The sequence below is a fragment of the Canis lupus genome, chromosome 8 (assembly GCF_048164855.1).
Source record: "Canis lupus baileyi chromosome 8, mCanLup2.hap1, whole genome shotgun sequence".
NCBI lineage: Eukaryota > Metazoa > Chordata > Mammalia > Carnivora > Canidae > Canis > Canis lupus.
The window spans coordinates 68019770-68039950 of NC_132845.1; the positions used below are offsets into that span (position 1 = coordinate 68019770).

The following is a 20181-nucleotide window of genomic DNA, read 5'->3' on the forward strand; positions in this document are numbered from 1 at the left end:
GTGTCTGCCTATCTCTGTGTGTCTCTCACGAATAAATAAATACAAATCTTTTTTTAAAAAATTAAAAAATAAAGAGTTAAAAATTAACATAAAATAAAACAAATATCCTAAATCCACTGGAATCTAGTAGGGCTCATGAGATCAACAAACAGAATGCTAGCTGACATTCAGAATATGCAGCCATGCTGCCTTTCCCTCAGCTCCAGTTTTCTACATGGCCCTGAGGTAATGATTCAGAGGGTTCTGAGATTTAGATATAATGCACAAGCCAAACACATCAGACACACAGAGACTACCCAGTCCTCCCAGACAGGGTAAGATGTTCAGTATCTCCAACACTTGGAAATAGTGCAAGAGGGACATGAAATTCTCCATTTCCATATATCCTCTGTTTTCTCTCATTTCTGATAGTCCCCTGTGATTAACAGCTTCCCTCTATCTGCTAGTGAGAGGCTGTAAGGCACATTTCATGCGATCTAAGTCATTTTGTTCCCCATTACCCATAGGGCTCAGTACATTTAGACTAATAATATGTTTTGATTTCTCTTGCAGGGTTTTTGTGATTTTGATGAGAAATGTTTTAGAAAGTATGGAAGAATGTGGGGGTGAGTATTCTGGACATTTCCATTGACTAGGCCTGTTGTGATGAGGAGGACCCTGTGGTGTGGACAGTCTTAGTCGAGAGCCCCTTGTGATGAAGCCTGCTGTAGTAAAGCTTCTGGAGGCTCTCCTTCCCAAGATCCCATATGTCACCACGTGTGCAGCTCTAAGTGTAAATCGGACCTGGAGTGTATCCTTTATTTATAGTCTGGATTAAATATATCCTTTGAAAGAAGGGTTTGGATAAACAGAATGGAAAACCATTTCTACTCACCTTTTCTTTTTTTATGTATATTTTTTATTGGAATTTGATTTGCCAACTTATAACACCCCATGCTCATTCTGTCAAGTGCCCCTCCTCAGTGCCTGTCACCCAGTCACCCCATGCCCCCGCCCACCTCCCCTTCCACTATCCCTTGTTTGTTTCCCAATATTAGGAGTCTCTCATGTTTTGTCACCCTCTCTAATTTTTTCCACTCATTTTCTCTGCTTTCCCCTATAATCCCTTTCACTATTTTTTATATTCCCTGTATGAGTGAATTTACATAATGATTGTCCTTCTCCGATTGACTTGCTACTCACCTTTTTCTTACTTTTTTGTAAGTGTGGAGTTTGTTTTGTGTTTTTCTATTAGGCCCAGATTTTTCTTTCAACAGAAGTGTCAATAGATAAATGTTTCTTTATTCTATGGACTTGAAGAGATGTAAGAGAATTTTAAGCCACAGTATTGCTGGTGAGCTGATGGACTTGGTGATTTTGTAGTATGATCTTGGCTTCTTGCCCTGGATGCTCCTGTTCAGAGCTGCCAGAGGTTTGGTGAAGCTGAGGGAGAGATATGATGTGGTTCTGGGATGCTCACAGCCAGGAGTGTACCTCCTCTTACCTCTTTATCTTCTCTGATCACATCCTCAGAGACCGTGGGGCTCTGAGTGGCAAGGCCCATAAGCAGCATGATGGAATAGAAAGAAGACAGATCTCTGGATGGACACTGGTTTAGCCCCACTGTCCCTGCCCACCTTCAGCACTGGTCAACTCTGAATGGAGTCAGAATTACATCATGTGCCCCGGTTCTGTCTTTACTGTGTGGCTCTCGAGCCTGGCTGTGGACAAGAACCACCTGGGAGAGCTTGTTCAAAAGGCAGATTCTTGGGCCCCATGTCAAATTTACTCACCTAAGTTTCTTCTGGATGATATATATAAACATTATTTGAAATGTCTAAAATACATCAAAAATATTTGAAACATTCTAAACATGCAGAAAACTGTAGAGAATGGAACTATCCATGTACACATCACCTAGAGTTAACAAATGTTCTACTGTTATTTCTAATCATGATGTCAGAGTTTAGATTATATAATGTCAGGATAAAAGTTGAGACTTCCAGGTGTGGCTGCAGCTGCAGAAACTGTCATGTTAATATAATCAGTTCTGTTTTCCCGACACAGGTTTTATGATGGGCGACAGCCCGTGTTGGCTATCATGGATCCAGACATGATCAAAACAGTGCTAGTTAAAGAATGTTATTCTGTCTTCACAAACCGACAGGTAGGCATAGAGTTATTTTAATTTTACTTACTTACTTACTTATTTATTTATTCATTCATAAAACTTTCGTTTGGCACAATGACAGACTCACAGGAAGTTGTCGTAGGAGGTCCCATGTTGTATGGTCTTCAAGCCCTTTCTCCTAAGGTAATATCCTGCATAATAATAGTACAATATGGAAGCAGAAATAGCCATTGGTTCTAGCCATTGAACTTATTCAGATTTCAGTGATTTTAGGCACACTCAAATGTACCTTGTGCATGTGTGATTGCTCCTGAACACTGATCTTACATGTAGACTTGTGTATCCTCCACCCCATTCATGTTATAGAGCTGTTCCATCATCAGCCTCCTGCTTACTTTCTTTTGTAGGCATGGTATGTGGCTTGTCTTTTTGTTGTATGAGAGTCTTCTGCAGAGCAAGCATTTCTTATCTTGATAAGGCCAATTTAACATTCTTTTCCTTTGATGGGCTGTGACTTTGGCATCAAGTTTGAAAACTCTTTATCTAGCCCTAAGTCCCAAGGATTTTCTCAAAGTAGTTCATTTTATAGTTTACATTTAAGTATATACTTTTATGTTTTATATTTGTAATATGAATCATGCATAGTTTTGTGTTTCACATTTAATTCTGTGATCCATTTTGTGTTAATTTTTAGTGTTAATTGTGAGCTGTGACACTTAGGTCAAAAATCCTTATTTCTGGCCTATGGTTGTGTAAGCACTCCAGCATCACTTGTGGAAAGGCTGTACTTCCTGCATTGAATGGCTTTTGTACCAGTATCAAAATGAGTCGGGCCTATGTGTTTGTATCTATTGGTCAATCTCTGTTCTGTTCATTGATCTCTGTATCTATCCCTCTACCGGTGCCACCGTGTCTTGATTACTGTAACTATATAGTAAGTCTCAATATCATGAACAGTGATTCCTCCCATTTTATTTTTGTTGGAATTGTTTTAGGTATTCTAGCTCCTTTGCCTTTCCATACAAATTTAGAATTAGCTTATCTATGTTTGCATAATATTTGCCAGGATTTTGTAAGACATGATTTAGACCTACCAATCATTTGTGCAAAATCTAGATCTTTATTATGTCATGTCTTTCAAAGCATGAACACAATATGTGTTTATTTAGGCTTTCTTTGAGTCTTTTCACCAGCATTTCATTCTCAATAGGAAAACCATACATGTTTTGTTCAATACACATCTCAAGTATTTCACCTTCTTTGTGTGATTATAGTTGTTATTGTGTTCTTAATGTGTTTTAACATATTCATTATCTAGAAATGTGGTTGATTTTTGGTGTTGATCTTATTTCCTACATCCTAGCTTAACTCATTTATTAGATGCAGAGATGTTCTTTTTTATATCACCCAAGATTTTCTACATCGCCAATTATGTCACCTGACATAGGGACACTTCCATTTTTTTATTTTAGAAAAGTATTTTATTTTATTTTAGTTCAATTTGGCAACATATAGCATAACACTCAGTGCTCATCCCGTCAAGTGCCCCCTCAGTGCCCATCACCCAGTCACTCCAACCCCTGCCCACCTCCCTTTCCACCACCCCTTGTTCATTTACCAGAGTTAGGAGTCTCTCATGTTCTGTCACCTTCACTGATATTTCTCACTCATTTTCTCTCCTTTCCCCTTTATTCCTTTTCCCTATTTTTTATATTCCCCAAATGAATGAAACCATATAATGTTTGTCCTTCTCTGATTGACTTACTCCACTTAGCATAATACCCTCCATTTCCAACCACATCGAAGCAAATGGTGGGTATTTTTCCTTTCTAATAGCTGAGTAATGTTCCATTGTATACATATACCACATCTTCTTTATCCATTCATCTTTCGATAGACACCGAGGCTCCTTCCACAGTTTGGCTATTGTGGACATTGCTGCAATAATCATTGGGATGCAGGTGAGGGACACTCCTATTTTTATCTTTCTAATCTGCATGCCTTTTATTTCTTTGTTTTGTCTTATTGCACTAGCTAGGATTTCTAGTATGGTTTTGGATAAGAGTGGTGACAGTGAACATTTTTGCCTTGTTTCTGATGTTAGGGGTAAACATTCAGCTTTTCACCATTTAACTATTTATACATGTATCTTTACGATGAAAACTATATATTTAAATGTGATGTTTTGATTTATAAAGTGATCATCACAAATGAAACACATTAACATATCTATCACCACCCAGAGTTACTTTGTGTGTGTGTGTGTGTGTGTGTGTGTGTGTGTGTGTGTGGTAAGACCGTGTAAGATCTACTTTTTAAACAAATATCAAATATATGGTAGTGTATTTTGATTATAATCACCATGCAGTATATTCGGTCTACAGAACTTATTTTTCTCAACACTGAAAGTTTGCACCCTGTGATTACTATTTGCCCTTCTCCCTCCTCCCCAGCCTCTATTGGTACCATTCTACTCTGTTATTGAGCTTGACTTTATTTTTATAGATTTCACTAATAATTGAGATCATGTGTTACCTGTCCTTCAGTGTATGGTTAATTCCCTTAGCATGTGGTCATGTTGTCCACGTTCAACCATGCTGTTGGAAATGGCAGGATTGGGCAGCCCTGGTGGCGAAGTGGTTAAGTGCCGCCTGTAGCCCGGGGTGTGACCCTGGAGACCCGGGATTGAGTCCCATGTCAGGCTCCCTGCATGGAGCCTGCTTCTCCCTCAGCCTGTGTCTCTGCCTCTCTCTCTGAATAAATAAATAAGTAAATCTTTAAAAAAAAAAAAAAGGAAATGGCAGGATTTCCTTCTTTTTTAAGGTTGAGCAATATTCAATTTTCTTTATCCATTCATCCTTCCATTTAAATTTATGTATGTATACATGTATGTATTTGTATTTAAAATCTAGTTAGTTAACATACAATGCAATATTGGTTTCAGGAGTAGAATTTAGTGATTCATTCCTTATATACAATACCCAGTGCTCATCACGGGTGCCCTCCTTAATGCTCATCACTCTTCTAGCCCTTCCACCATCCACCTCCCTCCATTGACCCTCAGTTTGTTCTCTATCATTGTCTCTTGTGATTTGTTTCCCTCTCTCCTTTTTCTCCCCTCACTTCGCATATGTTCATCTGTTTTGTTTCTTAAATTTGACTTAAGAGTGAAACCGTATCACATTTATCTTTCCCTGACTGACTTATTTCACGTAGCATAATACTCTCTTGCTCCATCCACATTGCTGCAATTGGCAAGATTTCGTTTATTTGATGGCAGAGTGATATTCCATTGTGTGTGTGTGTGTGTGTGTGTGTGTGTGTGTGTATACCACATCTTTATCCATTCAAAAGTTGATGGACATTTGAGCTCTCTCCATAGTTTGCCTATTGTTGATAATGCTGCTATAAATATGGAGCATGGATGCCTTTGAATCTCTATTTTTGCATGCATTGGGTAAATACCCAGTAGTGCAATTGCTGGATTGTAGCATAGTTCTATTTTCAACTTTTTGAGGAAATTCCATACTCTTTTCCAGAGTGGCTGCACAAATGTGCGTTCCCACCAACAATGCAAGAGTGTTTCCCTTTTTCCAGATCCTCACAATATCTGTTGTTCCCAGAGTTGTTAATTGTAGCCATTCTGACAGGTGTGAGCTGGTATCTCACTGTGGATTTGATTTGTGTTTCTCTGATGATGAGTGATGTTGAGCATTTTTTCATGTGTCTGTGAGCCTTCTGGATGTCTTCTTCCAAATAGCGTCTTTTCATGCCTTCTTCCCATTTATTAACCAGATTATTTGTTTTTTGGGTGTTGAGTTTCATAAATTCTTTATAGGTTTTGGATCCCAATCCTTTATCAGATATATAATTTGCAAATGTCTTCTCCCATTCTAAAGGTTGGCTTTTAGTTTTGTTGATTGTTTCCTTCACTATGCAGGAGCTTTTCATCTTGATGAAGTCCCAATAATATGTTTTTGTTTTTGTTTCCCTTGCCTCCAGTGATGTGTCTAGTAAAAGTTGCTAAGGCTGAAGTGAAAGAGGTTTCTGCCTTTTATGTGATGTGCCCCTTGTTTCTTGCTCCTGTCAAGATTTTTTCTTTGTCTCTAATTTTTTTGTCTTCAATTTTTGACAATTTTATTATCATGTGTCTTGGTGAAATCTTTTTTTGAATTCAATCTGATTGAGAACTACATATTCCAAGATTTCTGTGCATTTCCCTCAGTTTGGGAAGTTTTCGGCCATTGTTTCTTTAGGTAAGCATTCTGTCCACTTCTCTCTTCCTCTACTGGGATCCCCATAATGTGCACATTCTTTTACCTGATGCTGTCCTATAAATCCTGTAGGATTTTTTCCCTAGGTTTTTTTTTTCATTTTCCTTTACCCCACTCTGACTGGATAATCTGAAATAAGCCAGGAGGGGATGGTTGTCTCAGGTATTTGAGGGCCACAATCCATCAGCAATTGCATGATCCTTGACAGGAAGCACAGTGGAGGGTTCTTGTGGATGCAGTGGCTATTGGGGTCCTCAGTAGCATCACCAGATCCAGTGCCAGGGGACTAGGGCAAGCAGAATGGTGGCCAGAGTTGGTGCTACACACACACTCATCTTTGGGGGCTAAAACCAGGCACATGCTCCCAACAGAGCTGGGCTCAGTGATGGGCACATGGGTACTTTGAATGTCTGGGTTGTCTGTGTACACTCATGTGGCTGCAGGAATAGTCACTACTGCTTTTGACTGGAGTTCAGGCTGGCAGCGTGTAGATGTGAAGTTTCAGGGATTAGCTGTGGTCCCATGTGGCAGTGCGTTCAGTGATGGGAGTCAAGCCTGGCCTCAGGGACCCGAAAGCTGCTGGGGCCTGGGCTGGTGTGGTATGTGTGCCCAGTCACAGGGGCCATGGCTGGTTGTGGGTGCAGATTCTGAGGCTCAGGGTGTAGGTGGTGGCACTGGCTGAGGCAACTCATGAGAGGGCAGATGGGGCAGAGCAGGACTCAGGCAGCTGGAGTCAGCAAATATGAAAGCCTGTGGGTCTATCAGCAGCAAAATCTTAGAGGGTGCACTGTGCTGTGTCAGCTGTTGATTCAGCAGCTGCTAAGGCTGCTAGGGTCCTCTGCAGAGCAGGACACAAGGAACCATGGTTACTCCTGCCACTTTGCTGATACTGATAGTCCTGCCTTTCTTTGTTCCTTGCTCTGTCTAGATGTCTCAGCTATGCCAGTCTCTGGAGGTTTGAAGCCAAAACAGGTCATTTGTGCTGTGCCCTGAAGGGCTGGGGCTAATGACCTTTAGTCCTTTTCCCAGCAAGAGGAATTCTCTGAGGCTGGCGGGTGTCCTCTTGGTGCTGAGTAGTACTGGCCTGACTCCTGGTATGATGCAGACAAAATGAAGCTCTTCTCCTTACTTTTCTAATGCACTTATTCTCAGGAGCTTTGCTCCACTGTGTTGTTGAAGCTTCTTAAATGGACTCCTAAGCTCATAGGTCTATTTTGTTTGTGGATAGCTGTCTACCTGTTGTTCTTTGTGGGTTAACAGAGGCTGATGTGTCCTGTCTCATGATCTTGGTGATATCACATCAATCCTTCCTCACCGAGTTGATGTGTGCTATAAGGTTTTTTGATAATCTTTGTTAAGTTGAAGTAGAGTTCTTCTGTTTCTAGTTCTTTTGTGAATTTTAAAAAAGATTTTATTTATTTATTCATGACAGACACACACACACACACACAGAGGCAGAGACACAGACAGAGGGAGAAGCAGGCTCCACACAGGGAGCTCGACGCAGGACTCGATCCTGGGCTTCCAGGATCACACCCTGGGCTGAAGGCAGCACTAAACCGCTGGGTCACCAGGGCTGCGCTCTTTTGTGAATTTTTATCATGAAATGGTTTTGGAGATACCCACATTAAAACAAAATATACTTTTGAAAAATGGTAGAAAGAGTCAAGGTTGTTGGCTTGATAGGCCAGTCCCAATATGAGAAACAGAATTATCTCTCTCTTTTCGCTAGGTCCCTTTGGGGAAAACACAGGGGAAAAGATTTCCATGTAACTGTATCATTTCTTGAGAATAGCAAATAGATTACTATCTTTTTAGGGTAAACTACTATTTAAAAAAAAAACAACACCATATTACGCATCTGTTTTTTTAGTTTCTCATGCTACGGCTATATGTGAAGGCAGAACTGCTCTGAAGCAACACACAGTTTGCCAGGCCATCTGGCTATCTTCCAATGCACTTCTACACTGCACACCTTGGGAGAATGTATTAGGTATTAACAGTTTATTCTCCTGGAGGAGTAGTTTCCATGCCAAATTTTCCATATCATATTTACACTGAAAAGGAGATTGGAATATAAAGCTGGAAGCACTACAGGTAGTGTAGTGCTGCCTCCTTCAGCCTCACAGGAAACTAAGCATTTCAGATAAATATCTATTGAGTAGCATAGGGACCGCTACTAAGGAGACACTCACTAAATATTTGGTGAGTAATAGATGCCCGTTTAACAAATTTTCCGAACTGTGGAGACCTAAAACACTTATGTAGGGCAAAATGTGTTTTGCTTTGACTCTAGTCTTTTGGACCAGTGGGATTTATGAAGAGTGCCATCACTGTGTCTGAGGATGAAGAATGGAAGAGAATACGAACATTGCTGTCTCCAACTTTCACCAGCGGAAAGCTCAAGGAGGTAAGAAAAGAAGAGGTCTTGTCATTAGGAAGTAATGAATGCACCTGGGGATAATTAGAAACTAAGATTATAGTCCACCTGTAAGTACTCTGCTGTATTTGGGCTTCCTAAATATGGTCTTTTATCCTCATGTCCTAGAGGAGACATGATAAAACTTGTTATTAAATGTCCTTTCCTGATCCATATTTGTGAAAGCCATGTCATTCTAGGACTTCATTCTGGATTTAACTTCAGGTGGTGTTGTATTTTGTGTGTAGATGTTTCCCATCATTGGCCAGTATGGAGATGTGTTGGTGAGGAACCTGAGGAAGGAGGCAGAGAAAGATAAAGCCATCAGCTTGAAAGAGTAAGTAGTAGTGGGGCTGCTGGAATTCCAACTCTGTCATGACATTTTCCAGCTGCTGCCACAGAGCCCAATTCCCACTGTTGAATTACCCCAGCAAAGAAGCTGACTGAAGTAGACGTGTAGTGTTACAACCCCAATGGGCCAGCCAAGGAGAGGTAGCTTGCCTAAAAGGCAGAGCAGCCAGGAGGGAGAGGGTCTTCTTTTTGTACACGGGGCAGGATTAATTCATCTGCTTGATTGTCTCCTTGGATATTGGGGAAGACAAAAATATGTGCTTGAAAAAAAGGAAACACGATTTTTCCAAATCTTTGAGTGTAGAGAGTAATGAATGGTGGTGGTGGGGACCACTTGATACATATTTTTGGGCACTGGATGGAGCAAGAAAGTTTTCATGTGGAACTTGGGACAACTTAAATCCCTTCCTGATTTTGTTGAGGATATAAGCAAAACACTAAATATTAACTTTTATGACCACTTGTCCATCTTTCAAACACAAAAGGGAGAAGGCCTTGCACATGGGATGGGTAGGGTGAAAAAGTAGCCTAAATTGAGATATTAGCCTAAATTGAGATATATTTTATTTTTACAAAACGTTTCACTTATTTATTTGAGAGAAAGAGAGAGAGAGCAAGCCCATGCAGGGGGCAGGAGCAGAGGGAGTAGCAGACTGCCACGCTGAGCAGGAAGCCCAAAGTGGGGCTTGATCCCAGGACCAAGAGATAATGACTGGGAAGAAGGTGGAAGGTAGCCAGTCAACTGACTGAGCCACCTGGGTGCCACGGGATATATTTTAATATTGCAGGATGAACGGATGCATATTAGGACTGTCCTGGCAAAACTAGTAGCATATGATCACTTAGCTATGGCATCCCCTAAGTCAGTTTTGGTGTGATTTAATATATATTTTTTAACTAGGAACATTCTCAGTTCTTACTTTTTCCAGAAATGGGTGAGTCCTCAGGTCAATCTCAGATCAATGGAGATGAGACAAAGTGGGTCTTTCAGGAGACTTAGCAGAGGTGGAGAAAAAAGGGATGGTATTCCTGGCATTACAGAACAGGTGTTGGTGTTCTGTAATGTGCTAAAGAGGACTCAGCTCCGAGAGCACAGAGACTGTGGTGAGAGAAGATCCAGATCAGTTTCACCTTTCCTGACTCCCTGAGGAAGCGTTAGTTATTCCACCATTTGTCCTGCTCAGACACAGTGATTATCCACCTTCTACTGCCCTTACTCAAAACACACTTGTGTAATTTGCCTAATTTGGGGTCTCTATCCCTCCAAGATTAAGCTCCTTGAGCTCAGAGGTCTCTCTAACTTGCCCTGGTATCCCCATCACCCATAGCACAAGGCCAGCTGTGTCACTGGCACCTCACGAGCACCTCATCAGTGAGTGTGATGGCATACAGACTCTTTAGATGATCCATCAGGTGGTTCTCAAAGTGTGGTTCTTGTCTTGCCTGGACATTGGAATCTACAGGCACTTCTTGCTGCAAGCATTGGATAAGGATAGTAAAGAGGTGCTGATTTTAAGTATTCGTGTCTTTGTTTCTCTCCCAGCATCTTTGGAGCCTACAGCATGGATGTGATCACCAGCACATCGTTTGGAGTGAACATTGATTCCCTCAACAACCCACAAGATCCGTTTGTGGAAAATGCCAAGAAGCTCTTAAAATTTGATTTCCCTGATCCATTTTTACTCTCCATAAGTATGTACATTAATGTATTTTCTTTTTTTCCTCTCTTCCTTTTTCCTTCCCTTCCTTCCTTTCTCCCTTGTTGCTTACCTCCCATTTTTCTACAACAATTTCATTGCTTATACAATGTCACATGTATGTGTACATTGAGCCCCCCTTTTAAAATGTACAATTCAACTTACGGTCTCAGTGTTCATCAACAAAATTGTTAATGTTTTTAATGTAAAATGTATGTATTTTTCCTTTTCTTTCTGTGCTTTTGGTGTCAGATCTTAAATTCGCAGAGAAATCTGAGATCATGAAGATTTATCCCTTGGTTTTCTCCTACGGATTATACAGTTTTAACTTTTATATTTGGGCCTTTGATCTATTTTGAATTTATTTTATTTTTATATGTTATAGGAGGTAAGAATTAAACTTCTTTTTCTTCTTTTTTTCTTTTGTTTTGGGTTTTGTTTGTTGGTTTGTTTGCATGAGACTGTTCTCTTGTTGAGCACATTCATTGAAAATACTATTTTTTTCTTAATTGAATGGTCTTAGAAACCTTGTCAAGATCAGCTGCCCATGAACAGAAGGGTATAATTTTGTTTTTTTTTTATGATTTTATTTATTTATTCATAGACACACACACACAGAGAGAGAGAGAGACAGAGACAGAGACAGAGACACAGGCAGAGGGAGAAGCAGGCCCCATGCAGGGAGTCTGACATGGGTCTCAATCCCGGGCCTCCAGGACCACGCCCCGGACCAAAGGCGGCGCCAAACCGCTGAGCCACCCGGGCTGTCCAGAAGGGTATATAATTTTGGACACTTAATTTGATTCCAGGGGTTCCTGCGTGGCTCAGTTGGTTAAGCATCTGCCTTTGATTTCAGGTCATGATCTTGGAATCCTGGGATGGAGCCCCACAATGGGCTCTTGCTCAGCCATTGGCTTGAAATTCAAGTACAGATCTAGAGGGACTGACTCCGGGTTTCAAAGAATCCTGGTGTCTTTTAATCCTCTGATTGGTAGACCAAGTTATAATTGCTCCAGGTAAAATTTGCATTTTCACTGTGCTTTCCATTGTTCTTTTGCATTACAGTATTGTTTCCATTCCTTACTCCACTATATGAAATGTTAAATATCTGGCTATTTCCAAAGAAAATTACTGATTTTTTCACAAAGTCTGTAAAAAGGATGAAGGAAAGTCGCCTCAAAGATAAACAAAAGGTAATCCGGTGGTAGTTACATGTGAGTGTTCACTTTTGATGTTTTATTGAAGTGTGTACATCCTAAGTGTGGTCATTTAAGTAAGTGTGGTCATTTAAGTATGTTTTTAGGTAGGTAGAGAACTGGAGGGTTTAGAGCAGGAGACCTCTAACATTTTAAGGAGAATGAAGAAGATGGAGATCAGGGAAGGAGGAAAGAGAATGAGTCAGAGAGTCAACGTTTAAAATTTAATAATAAGCATGGTACCTACTATGCCAGGCAATAAAATTTGATGAGAGAAAAAAACTACCTCTTCTCTTCAAAAAATTGTCAAAGGGTACAACTTCCTGTGTAAAAATAATTTTCTGATATTAAAATTTCCCCAGATGTTAGAGTGGCAAAGAATTCCTTCAATTCCAAGCTTCTTATCTCACACCTTCTCCAGGGGAAGGTTCCACCAGGCACCTGGTAGAGTAGAGTGTGTGTTAAATTTGAGCCTGCCATAGTTTGGAGTGGTCAGGAGTCTCTCTGGGCACTGAGGCTGCAAGCTGGCCAAGCCAGATTTGCCTTCCTGAGGCCTGATGATCAGCGCTAGAGTGTGTGTAGGAGGGAGAGGCAGCGCTGGGTACCCCAGAATGTCACTGAAGATGAGTTCCAGAGGGTGGGTCATTAGAAGATGATGACACAGAAGCTGTCCCTGGACTCTACAAAAGTCAGGCTATTGGTCTGTGGCCATTTGTTAAGAAATGAGTCTGGGGGGCGGGGGGAAGGACTGAAGTCAGGAACTTTCTCCTAAGTTAGCAAGCATGACAAGAGAGAGAGCATGCTACTCTTTGGCCAGGAAGCTGTGTTGAAAATCCAGAGAAGCTCAGGATCAAGGGAGCAAGAACCAAGAAACAGTGGGACACTATAGCTGGATTCCTGTCAGGGAAGCATCCTGCTCTCCAAGATTTTGCAGCTGGATGTTTTTGTTCACTAATGACTTGGGTAACACAAGCCAGACTTCTGGACTTAAAGGGGCCATAATCTCAGGAAAGAAATTAAATCCTGCATCCCTAATTTATTTCTTTTTTTTTTTTTTAATTTTTATTTATTTATGATAGTCACACAGAGAGAGAGAGAGGCAGAGACACAGGCAGAGGGAGAAGCAGGCTCCATGCGCCGGGAGCCTGACGTGGGATTCGATCCTGGGTCTCCAGGATCGCGCCCTGGGCCAAAGGCAGGCGCTAAACCGCTGCGCCACCCAGGGATCCCCCTAATTTATTTCTGACTTCACAAGTGATGTTCTGTTGTTGAAAGTTCTCTTTCTGCTTGCAGCACCGAGTCGATTTTCTGCAACTGATGATTAACTCCCAGAATTCTAAAGAAATGAATACCCACAAAGGCAAGTAAGGACAGCTTAGAGGGCCAGTGATGGGAAGTCTCTGATGCAGGGGGTGGTTCTGAGGTGTGGAGGACGATTTTTAGCAGATGTAATTATACAAATCAAAGAGAGACACGTGTTCAGATACAAATGGTAATGGAAGCACGTTCCAGAAGCACACAGCCATAAGTTGGTTCAAAGCTTGAAGGGCAACCATGGACAAGGCAGTCAGTGGTTCATGGATCACCTATTTCATAACCTCTGGGGAGCTTGTTTCCCGTGTCAGTTCTCTGAGCCTATACCTGGAAGTTCACATCAACGCTTCGCCATATCAGAAGGCATATGGCCCCGGTATTGGTGACCTGGAACACTTGGTTAAAGTTGTGTTCATTGGCTTAATGTACTGTAAAGTTTTTTTTTCATTTTGTAATTAAGAAGTGACTGGTGAAAGATGCCTTTGTGACAGTGTAAATGCTGGCCACTTTCACCTACTACTTTCACCTACTCCTTCTATCATCCATGGATGCTGTTTGACTGAGACCATTATTACTAAGATGGTTCCAAAATGTTGGCTTTCTAATTCCATCATTTCTTCTATGTTGATGAGTGATCGTCCACTGTTAGGGAGCTTTTCATTCTCTCTCTATAACATTTAATTTATTTATGTCAGTATGATTTCTTATATTACTAAGTTAGTCTCCTAGCTCCTTCTTTATTTAGATCCTCAGTTGTCTCCAGTTTGTCCTCTGGAAGCCATTTCAAGTGGGTTCTTGTGTTATTTTTTGTGTCATTTTTTTCTTTCTTTTTCTGTTTTTATGTTTTCAACAGACTTTATGTTTTGTACAATATTAGGTTCACTGCAATGGTTAGTGACACAGAGATTTCCCATATTCCCCCCCATGCCCACCTACACACAGCATCCCCCACTATCAAAATACCTCACCATTTGGTGTATTTGTTACAATGTCCCTCAATGACACATCACTACCACTCCAAATCCATATTTACATTACAGTTCACTCTTGGTGTTATACATTCCATGGAGGTTGACAAAGGTATAATGATGTTTATCCACCATTACAGTACATAGAGTATTCTGTACCTTTTCCCATATTATTTTCTGAGCATTTGCTTGCATTCTAGTGTGAGACATTCCAGGTTTCTCTGCTGTTTCCCCTGATGAGACCTGGAATCAGCCATTTCTTCAGATGCTGTGTTTCCTTTTAGTGAGCAATGATATTTAGAAACCAAAATCTGGGATCAAGGAGAGATCACTACTATAAAGCTTCTTTGCTTTTATTTCCTCTCCGTGGGCCGAGTTAAGAAATTCAAATACATTTACACAAGACTGATGAACATAAACATTTGTATGTCTACTCATCCAGTGATGTAATTATGGTCTCTGTGTCTGAAAGAAAAAAAAAGAGCCTTGATTTATAGTTTGTTCCTATGACAGAAACAGTCCCATCATGGTTAAGTTCAGGCTATCTATGGTTTCACAACCATCTCCCAAAATTCTTGAATATTTAACAATTTATTCTAGGGACTACAGATGGGCTTACTCCATCACACCGCTAAAATATATGTATACCTATATATACATTTCTTTCTTTCTTTCTTTCTTTCTTTCTTTCTTTCTTTCTTTCTTTCTAGCTAGCTCTTCTATTTTCTAGGTTGAAGAAAATATTCTCTATATGTCCAGTTCAATACAGAACCACTACACACATATGGTTAATTGAACACTTGACATGTGGTTAGTGTCACTGAAGAACTAAATCTTATATTGGTTTAAATTTAAGTGACATTTAAATATAAATAGGCACATCTGGAGAGTGACTACCATACTGGACAGCAGAGTTGTGAAATTTGATTTTATCATGGGCTTCATAGCAATTGGGGGAAAGAATTTGATAGTTGAATTTATCCACACCAGATTCACAGAAAGTATGACCAAGAAATCAGAATTCTGTAGACCTTTCTTACACTCACTTTGTATTATTTTTAGTTTTGAATTTTATGTCTGTGGCAAGTACCATGTTAATTTCAGTCAAATAGATTAGAGCATGACTGTGCCTAGTTTCTACTACAAGAAAATCAAAAAGGAGGCCAATATATATTCAGGGTGCATCCATTTGATGAGGAAGGTGACATTCAAGCCATGATTAAATAAACATTTCTAATTCCACTCAGTGGATTCTGTTTGTGTATAATTCATGCTGGTCAATGTCTTTTTATTGATCATTGTTTCTTTTGCTGTTTCAATGCAGTTGATTAGACTAACGTCATTCACCACTCTTCTAGCATTTTGTCTCTGTCACAGTTTTATATGTATCTGAGATCATCCATGTAAAGAATATACCCCGGGTCTTCACTTAACCGAAACCTCTCAAAGGTATAATCCATGCTTCTCAAGCTTGGTTGTGCACTCAAGTCACCACATCTCCTGAAAGCTCAGATTTTGATTTCATAGATCTAGGGTGAGGTTTGAGATTCTGCATTTCTAATAAGATCCCAGGTGCTGCAGATGCTGCTGGTCCATGGACTACACTTTGAGTAACAAGACTTTATCTGTAGCCCAACCTTGTCCAGTTAAGTTCCCACGGATATGTTTACATAAAAGATAATTCAATTTTCCTGACAGTTAAGCCTTAGCATTAGAAACTGTTTAAAAAATTTAAGCTGATATTTCCCACTCACTATTTCTCCCTTCCCCTTCATTCTCTTTCACTATTTTTTATATTCCCCAAATGAATGAGACCATATAATGTTTGTCCTTCTCCGATTGACTTATTTCACTCAGCATAATACCTTCCAGTTCCAGTGAAAGGGAATAAAGGGGAAAGGAGAAAAAATGTGGGAAATATCAGAAAGGGAGACAGAACATAAGAGACTCCTAACTCTGGGAAATGAACTAGGGGTGGTGGAAGGGGAGGTGGGCGGGGGGTGGAGGTGACTGGGTGACGGGCACTGAGGGAGGCACTTGATGGGATGAGCACAGGTTGTTATTCTATATGTTGGCAAATTGAACACCAATAAAAATAAATTTATTAAAATATTTAAGTTGGATGAATTTATATTTTTCCTTGGGGAGGGTACTAGTCCATGTTTCTTAGGGCAGAAGTACTTTTATGATTCTCCGAAGGACTTATTGATAACTCTGTGTATATTAGACAGAAAAACCGTCCCTTGGGGCAGCCCGGGTGGCTCAGCGGTTTAGCGCCACCTTCGGTCCAGGGCGAGATCCTGGAGTCCTGGGATTGAGTTCCATGTCAGGCTCCCTGCATGGAGCCTGCCTGTGTCTCTGCCTGTGTCTCTGTCTCTGTCTCTGTCTCTCTCTCTCATAAATAAATAAATAAATAAATAAATAAATAAATAAATAAATAAAATCTTTTAAAAAATACCATCCCTTGAGATTACCTCCCTTGTTGGTGGTGTGTATGTGTGTGGCATAAGCAGTAACAGGTGTCCAAGAAGAGTAGAGACTATAGGAATAATCACATCAAGACAACTTGTGCCTCTTTCCGGCTCTGTAAGATAAACATCAGAGTAAAACTGCTCCCAGTTTGATTCTGAATTGCTTTTACATTTCTCACCAGGGATTTGGGAGTTTCAAATGGATTTGTCATCATTGAAGCTGCCATGTTTTACATTCACCTGCTCTAGCTAAAATGCCTTTTCTCTCCTTTTAGCTCTGTCTGATCTGGAGCTTGTTGCTCAATCTATTATCTTTGTTGTTGCTGGCTATGAGACCACTAGTACTTCTCTCTGCCTCCTTATGTATGAATTGGCCACTCACCCTGATGTCCAGCAGAAACTGCAGAAGGAGATTGATGCGACTTTCCCCAATAAGGTGAGTGGGTCATACCTGAAGAGGGAGTCAGAATAGGCTTGGTTATGCCTCAGTAACAGATTAGCCCTCAAATCTAGTGGGGGGTTTCATAGCAAAGGTTTGTTTTTTTATTTGAAGTTCGATTTGCTAATATATAGCCTAACACCCAGTGTTCATCCCATCAAGTGCCCTCTTCAACACATCACCCAGTTACCCCATCCCCCCGCCCGCCTCCCTTTCCACTACCCCTTGTTTGTTTCCCAGAGTTAGGAGTCTCTCATGTTCTGTCTACCTCTCTAATTCTTCCAAATCTTTTCCCCTCATTTCCCTTATAGTCCCTTTCACTATTTCTTATATTCCCTGTATGAGTGAAACCATATGATGATTTTCCTTCTCTGAGTGATTTACTTCACTCAGCATAATAACCTCCAGTTCCATCCATGTCAAAGCAAATGGTAGGTATTCGTCCTTTCTAATGGCTGAATAGTATTCCACTGTAACATATATACCACATCTTCTTTATCCATTCATCTGTCAAAGTATATCCAGGCTCCTCCCACAGTTTGGCTATTGTGGACATTGCTGCTGTGAGCATTGGGGTGCAGGTATCCCGGCATTTCACTACATCTGTATCTTTGGGATAAATCCCCAGTAGTGCAATTGCCGGGTCGTAGGGTATCTCTATTTTTAACTCTTTGAGGACCCTCAACAGTGTTTTCCAAAGTGGCTGTACCACACTTTGCATTCCCACCAACAGTGCAAGAGGGTTTCCACTTCCCCACATCCTCTCCAACATTTGTTCTTTCCTGTCTTGTTATTTTTTACCATTCTCACTGGTGTGAGGTGGTATCTCATTGTGTTTTGATTTGTATTTCCCTGATGGCAACTGATGCAGAGCATTTTCTCATGTGCTTGTTGGCCATGTCTATGTCTTCTTTGGTGAATTTTCTGTTCATGTCTTTTGCCCATTTCATGATTGGATTGTTTGTTTCTTGGGTGTTGAGTTTAATAAGTTCTTTATAGATCTTGGATACTAGCCCTTTATCTGATATGCCATTGCAAATATCTTCTCCCATTCTGTAGATTGTCTTTTAGTTTTGTTGACCATTTCTTTTGCTGTGAAGAAGCTTTTTATCTTGATGAAGTCCCAATAGTTCATTTTTGCTTTTGTTTCCTTTGCCTTCATAGATGTATCTTGCAAGAAGTTACTGTGGCCAAGTCAAAAAGGGTGTTGCTCATGTTCTCCCCTAGGATTTTGATGGATTCCTGTCTCACATTTAGATCTTTCCACCATTTTGAGTTTATCTTTGTGTATGGTGTAAGAGAAATGTCTACTTTCATTCTTCTGCATGTGGCTTTCCAATTTTCCCAACACCATTTATTGAAGAGACTGTCCTTTTTCCAGTGGATATTTTTTTCTGCTTTGTTGAAGACGAGTTGACCATAGAGTTGAGGGTCCATTTCCGAGTTCTCTATTCTGTTCCATTGAACTATGTATCTGTTTTTGTGCCAGTACCACACTGTCTTGATGATCACAGCTTTTAATACATCTCAAAGTCAAGCATTGTCATGCTGCCAGCTTTGATTTTCTTTTTCAACATTCTTATGCCTATTTGAGGTCTTTTCTGGTTCCATACTAATCTTAAGATTATTTGTTCCAACTCTCTGAAGAAATTCCATGGTATTTTGAAGGGATTGCATTGAACGTGTAAATTGCTCTGGGTAGCATAGACTTTTTCACAGTATTTATTTTTCCAATCCATGAGCATGGAATTTTTTTTCATCTCTTTACATCTTCCTCAACTTCTTTCAGAGGTGTTCTGTAGTTTTTAGGGTAAGATCCTTTACCTCTTAGGTTAGGTTTATTCCTAGGTATCTTATGCTTTTGGGTGCAATTGTAAATGGAATTGATTCCTTAATTTCTCTTTCTTCAGTCTCATTGTTAGTGTATAGAAATGAAACTGATTTCTGTGCATTGATTGTATATCCTGCCACATTGCTGAACTGCTGTGTGAATTCTAGCAATCTTGGGGTGGAGTCTTTTGGGCTTTCTTTCTTTAAAAAAAAAACATTTTATTTATTCATTCATGAGAGACACAGAGAGAGACAGAGACATGTTAGCAAATTGAATTTAAATTTTATTTTAGTTTATTTTAAAGATTTTATTTATTTATTCATCAGAGAGGGGGTGGGCGGCAGAGACACAGGCATAAGGAGAAGCAGGCTCCATGCAGGGAGCCCGAGGTGGGACTCGATCCCAGGTCTCCGGGATCAGGCCCTGGGCCAAAGGCGGCACTAAACCGCTGAGCCACCCTGACTGCCCTCTTTTGGGTCTTCTATATACAGTACCATGTCGTCTGAGAAGAGGGAGAGTTTGACTTCTTCTTTGCCAATATGAATGCCTTTTATTTCTTTTTGTTGTCTGATTGCTGAGGCTAAGACTTCTAGTACTATGTTGAATAGCAGTGGTGAGAGTGAACATCCCTGTCTTGTTCCTGATCTTAGGGGAAAGGCTCTCAGTTCTTCCCCATTGAGAATGATATTCACTGTGGGCTTTTCATAAATAGCTTTTATGATATTGAGGAATGTCCCCTGTATCCCTACGCTTTGAAGAGTTTTAATCAGGATGCTGTATTTTGTCAAATGCTTTCTCTGCATCTCTTGAGAGGATCATATGGTTCTTGTTTTTTCTCTTGTTGATGTGATCTATCACGTTGATTGTTTTACGAGTGTTGAACCACCCTTGCATCCTGGAGATAAATCCCACTTGGTCATGGTGAATAATCCTCTTAATGTACTATTGGGTCCCATTGGCTAGTATCTTGGTGAGTTTTTTGCATCCCTGTTCATCAGGGATATTGGTCTATATTCTGCTTTTTCGGTGGAGTCATTGGTTTTGGGATCAAGGTAATGTTGGCCATATAGAACGAGTTTGGAAGTATTCCCTCCCTTCCTCTCCTTTGAAA

General features: G+C 40.4%; 1 protein-coding gene across 4 annotated transcripts in view; it reads left to right on the forward strand.

Annotated features, from left to right (window-relative positions):
- The window catches only part of LOC140638923 (cytochrome P450 3A12-like), a 43252-nt gene that overhangs the window by 12190 nt on the left and 10881 nt on the right, over positions 1-20181 (forward strand). For 2 of the 4 annotated variants that reach the window (XM_072837029.1, XM_072837028.1), the window contains exons 3-10: positions 553-605; positions 2047-2146; positions 8681-8794; positions 9052-9140; positions 10698-10846; positions 11917-12044; positions 13341-13407; positions 17076-17236. In XM_072837029.1, the coding sequence (XP_072693130.1) occupies positions 553-605; positions 2047-2146; positions 8681-8794; positions 9052-9140; positions 10698-10846; positions 11917-12044; positions 13341-13407; positions 17076-17236 (861 nt within the window). Of the gene's footprint in view, positions 1-293; positions 315-552; positions 606-2046; positions 2147-4007; positions 4072-8680; positions 8795-9051; positions 9141-10697; positions 10847-11916; positions 12045-13340; positions 13408-17075; positions 17237-20181 lie in introns of those variants that run through there. The other 2 variants (XM_072837030.1, XM_072837031.1) reach the window with 2 other exon arrangements.